Here is a 4,739-nt window from a genome sequence, read left to right on the forward strand (position 1 = left end):
CCTGTACATCTAGTTTTTAAAATGGGGTTCCCAGAAAGCACTGGTGGGAAGTTAGGAAAGGGAGACAGAGATGGGAGTAAGTCAGTCTGAGCTTTTATTTTTAAGATTTATTTTATTTTTATGTGAAATATAGAGGTAGGGAGAGAAAAAAGACATTTTCCACCACCTGGTTCACTCATCAAATGGCTGCAGTGGCTGGAGCTGAACCTATCCAAAACCAGAAGCCAAGTGCTTCTTTCAGATTTCCCACACGGAGGCAGGGACCAAAGGACTTGGGCCATCCCCCACTGCTTTCCCAGGTGCATTAGAAGGGAGCTGGATCAGGAGTGGAAGAGCTGCAACTTGAACTATCACCCATATGAGATGCCAGCACTACCGGCTATGACTTTACCCACTATGCCATAGTGCCATCTCCACTCAGTCTGAGCTTGTTAATAAGTTGCACCTGCTGTAGGTGCTGCTGCTGCACACTTTTGGGGGAGAAAGGACAACAAGTCTCTGACTTGCCCCCAGTGAAGGGTGAAGATGTGGGGATATTTATCCTCCAAATCCCATTTACCATAGGCGAAGTACTCTTCCTAGGGGTGTTAAATCTCCAGTCCTCCTGGCCAGCCTGACACATGGGTCAGGCTTGCTTTTGCAACAGGGGAAAGCCTTGGGGCACACCTGCAGGGTCTTGTGGGATGAAGCCAAAAACAGAAGGGGCGTGGTTGGGCACCTGCAGGATCTGCAACAGATTCAGCCCCTCTGTCCTCCTGGATTAGGGTAAAACAATGCTCCAAGGCACCACACAATCACCAGTGAAAACTTTATTGTGGCAAACACTTTATATGACTGTCACCAACACCACTTTGGGGCAAATATATAAAAAGTACAACCTATGGTACAATCGCTCCAATTTTCAACTTTTGCACTGTACAGATGGTTTGCAGGCCTCTCTCCCAGCACAGTGGAGGCATCTCAGGCACAGCAGCTGCACTTGTCTGAGCCCCCTTTGCAGATGCATCCTCGGGCACACTTGGCACAGCCTGGCGGGCAGCAGGGACAGCAGCCTGGAAGGGTCAGGAAGCAGACATATCAGCGCTTACCATTGCCCCTACCGCCACCACTTAGCAAGAGTGTAGGCATGAGATTTTAGTAGAAAATCTGGCCTGGGAAGTTGGGTGATGTCAGAGCTGGCAGGCAGTCCAGGGGACCTCCAGAGTGCATTAGAAGCCCAAGGAGAGAAGGGGTTTATTAAGGTTACTGGACAGTGGCAGATCAAAGACTAGAACTCAGGGCTCCTGACTCCAGACCAGGGTTCCAGGTCTATTGGGGAGGCCAGAACTTCCCTTCCCAGTTCCAAACCACAAAGGCATGCCCCCAGCCCCAGAGGAATGCAACCCTGAGGAGCTCTGTTTCCAGTCTTTGCTGAGCTCTTTCCAAAGATTCAACAGTCTTTGGAGCCCATGCCACCTTGGCTGGTGGGTAGAAGCTGAGGTATCAGATCTCTCTTCCGGCCAGTGGTGCCCCCATCACTGTACTCACTTTTCCGACATGTTTTACAGCTACAAGTTGTGCATTTGCAGTTGTCTCCACAGATGCAGATTCCTCCTGGAAGAGAGAACAGAGCCATCCCAAGTATGAGGACAGGACAGAGAAGGTGTGAGAAACACACAGCCCATTGTGGACTGTCCCAGCCACATAGTTTCTGGACTGCATGGCTGCAGTGGCGAGCATCCCAGGCCTATTGGAACCTGGCATGACTGCATCACTACTGGCTGGGAAACAACCACATGCAGATTCTGGACCCAATCCTTGATGCATAGTCTGATTCACAAGACTGGATGAGGAAAAGGAGTCAGTGTTTTCTAAAACAACCCAGATGTCTGTGATGGCCAATCAGCACCGGGAGCAGTGGAGAAGGTTCACTGTTTCCCTGGCAGCTACAGAAGCTTGGAGACCCCTCCTCACCTTCGCAAGGCAAGATGCACACAAAGAATGAGAATGCAGAAGGTCAGGGGGCACACACAAGCCCAAAGGGAGAGCCACAGCTTGGTTTCTTATCACACAGACTATCTGTCTACACCTTATTTTTAAAAAAAAAAAAAAAAAAAAAGCTATCCTATCATTGTAAATTTCAAAACATAGAGAACATTTGTCTGATTTGCAAACACAAGTTTGCAAATGAAGGAGGCTTGTGAGACGTCTCACTACCACTTCCTAAGGCTGGGAGGGTCTGGGATGGCTGAAAGCCTGTCCTCTGTCCCTCCGGTCAACATCCTTCCCTGAAATTAAGCAGTTTCAAATTGCAGGGCACAAGAGTGCCCATGCACCTCTAACAACTCCCCTGCATTCTGCAGGTGGAAATTAGCAGCTTCACAGCAGCCCTGGGACTTCAAAGCTGAGGACACTGAGGACCAGAAATAAAGTGTTAGTGAGAGAGCAGCATAGATGGACCCAAATGCTAGCCAGATTTGGAGTACTACTTTGCTGCCCACCCTGTTGGCTGCCCCCAGGGGCCTGAGGCCAGACCAAAGTTATCAGATTCTCTGAGCTTGGATGTCAATACCAACAAAGCAAAAACTTTGATCCGCGTCCTGCAAGCTGCCTGCAGGAAGCTGCTGCCAAGTTGAAAATTCCAGGAAACTGCTCACTTACCAGACATGCAGGTGCATTCTCCAGGGTCCATGGTCCAAGTGCAAGGAAGTGAGCAAGGGGCTCTGGTGCTGTCTTGGCTGGGGCAGGGAGGCTGAGCAGCAGCCGCTGGAGGCTCCCTATTTATAGCCATGTAGGTGTGAACCGCAGCTCACCCCACCTCTCCCTGGGGCCAGACGCCCTGCACACGGCCCAGCCAGACGCCGCAGGCTGGGGGTTGGGGAGAGCAGGCAGAAAGAGGGCAGAGGAGAGGCCAAGCCATACAGTCATTGGGGTGCTTTTCACAAAGGGCACAGGTGGCTGCTTCCATCCCATCGCCCCACCTGCCCAGGTGCCAGAGAGCCAGATTCAGGCTCAAATGCCATTCACTATGCTCAGATGGGCAGCTGCATCCAGTCAGTCTCCAGGTAAATGGCATCCTACTCATCTGCCGTTTCTGCATCCTCCTCCTGCATAGGGCTTGCACCTGCCTGGGGTCAGGCCCTCTTCCCCTCTCCCCTGGCAGATGGCAAAAGCCCTTACCATGGGCTTCTACTACCAAGAACCTCCCCATCTTTTGCCCAAGATGAGAAGTTAGAAAATCAGGGGTGTGCACCCATTTCTACACCACATGAGGAGAAGACTTGGGAGACAGTCACCCCCAGTCTCCATCCTAACCCCATGCTCTGATGTAGGCAGTGGATTGCTACTCAGCCTTAGCAAAGTCTTCTGTGATGTAACTTCAGGCCCACCCTCACAGTGCTCCCCACCCAAAGCTGCCATCTTTACTCCCACTCCTGCCATAGGAAGCCTGGAGCTTCTGTTGCTGTTGACACTTCCTCCAGGAAACTGTGTATGAGCTCCCTCTCTGGGTTGGTACATTTTTCACAATGTTTGCTACTTTTTGTGCTAGGTGATTCTTTGTGTCTTCATGCCTTCATACTTCTCTTGCCCCAATCTGGGAGCTCTCAGGGGAAAGATCGGTGTCTGAAGTGCTTGGATAATTGCTCAGTGTTCTGCAAGGTGTCTGCTGGGTTTGGAAGGAAAGCAGGCAAGCATCAAATGAGCGATGTGAATATATGAGCAAGCAAATGAATGAATAAGTAATGAATGGACAAAAGCATGAGTTCCCTGCATGTAGCCACCCTGCGTTCTGCTGAAAAATGCTGTTGCCATTCAGCAAGGCAGAAAGTGAGATCTGGCATGGCCAGTGGGGGCAGTGCCTTCTAGCTCTGGGCTTAGCACGAATCTCACCATGCATCCATCAGGACCGCCTAGGCCTCAGCCTGACCCATGGGGCCCATCATCTGAAAGAACTCCAGCTCCATGGTTATCAGAAGCACACTGTGGCAAACTCCAGGGAGGGATTGGGGCATATGATGTTGTAATGTAAAGATGCTCCCTGCCTGAAGGGCGTTTACAGTTGGACAGGAGGCACCCATTCCTTCATCACTTCCAAGAGCTGGGTACCAGGAGCCACAGTGAATGAATACAGAGCACGTGGTGGAGAAGACCAGGCATGGCTACTCTCAGAGACCAGTTCCATCTCCCTGGGCCTGCACGCCCCACCGGGTTCAGGGCCTATTGAACGGCAGAGCCACCTTCCATCCCTTCTGGATGTGCCATGTAGCAGGCATGGATGCCATGAAGGGTCTGGCCGAACCACGTGAGCCCAGTGGTGGGAATAGAATTTTCCTTCATCCTTACCTAAGGCACCCTGCTTCCCTTCTCACTGCCTGTGCCAGAATTGCTCCCTCCTTGGATGACTGACAGTGAAGTTGCTTAAGGTCCCAGTTGAAAAATTATTGCAAAACCTCGTCTCCTGAGGTGCAAACATTTCACAGTTCTGGGCTCTGATGGGAGAAACAGCACTGTATGGGCAGGGCCATCCAGCCACATGGAACCATGCTCAGGCTGCCCAGCTCCCCCCAACTCCTTTTTATTTTGAAAGGTAGAACAGTAGAGATAGAGAGATCTTCTATCTGTTCCCATATGGTTAGCAGGAGTCCAAACACTTGGGCCATCTTCTGCTTTCCCAGGTGTGTTAGCAGGAGCTGGATCAGAAGCAGAGCAGCTGGGATTTGAACCCGATATGGAATGCCAACATTGTGAGTAGCTGAGTT

At 51.1% G+C, this 4,739-nt stretch overlaps 1 protein-coding gene across 1 annotated transcript; it reads right to left on the reverse strand.

The window, feature by feature from the left end:
• Positions 1 to 801: 801 nt before the first annotated feature.
• On the reverse strand, positions 802 to 3,543 carry LOC101522866 (metallothionein-4). Its single transcript, XM_004584125.4, has 3 exons — positions 2,641 to 3,543; positions 1,528 to 1,593; positions 802 to 1,052 (listed from the first exon to the last, which is right to left on the reverse strand). Exons 1-3 carry the CDS (start codon positions 2,768 to 2,770, stop codon positions 961 to 963), a joined length of 288 nt encoding a protein of 95 aa, XP_004584182.2. The 5' UTR covers positions 2,771 to 3,543; the 3' UTR covers positions 802 to 960.
• Between the last annotated feature and the right edge of the window lie 1,196 nt (positions 3,544 to 4,739).

The sequence above is a fragment of the Ochotona princeps genome, chromosome 16 (genome assembly GCF_030435755.1).
Source record: "Ochotona princeps isolate mOchPri1 chromosome 16, mOchPri1.hap1, whole genome shotgun sequence".
NCBI classification, from domain to species: Eukaryota; Metazoa; Chordata; class Mammalia; order Lagomorpha; family Ochotonidae; genus Ochotona; species Ochotona princeps.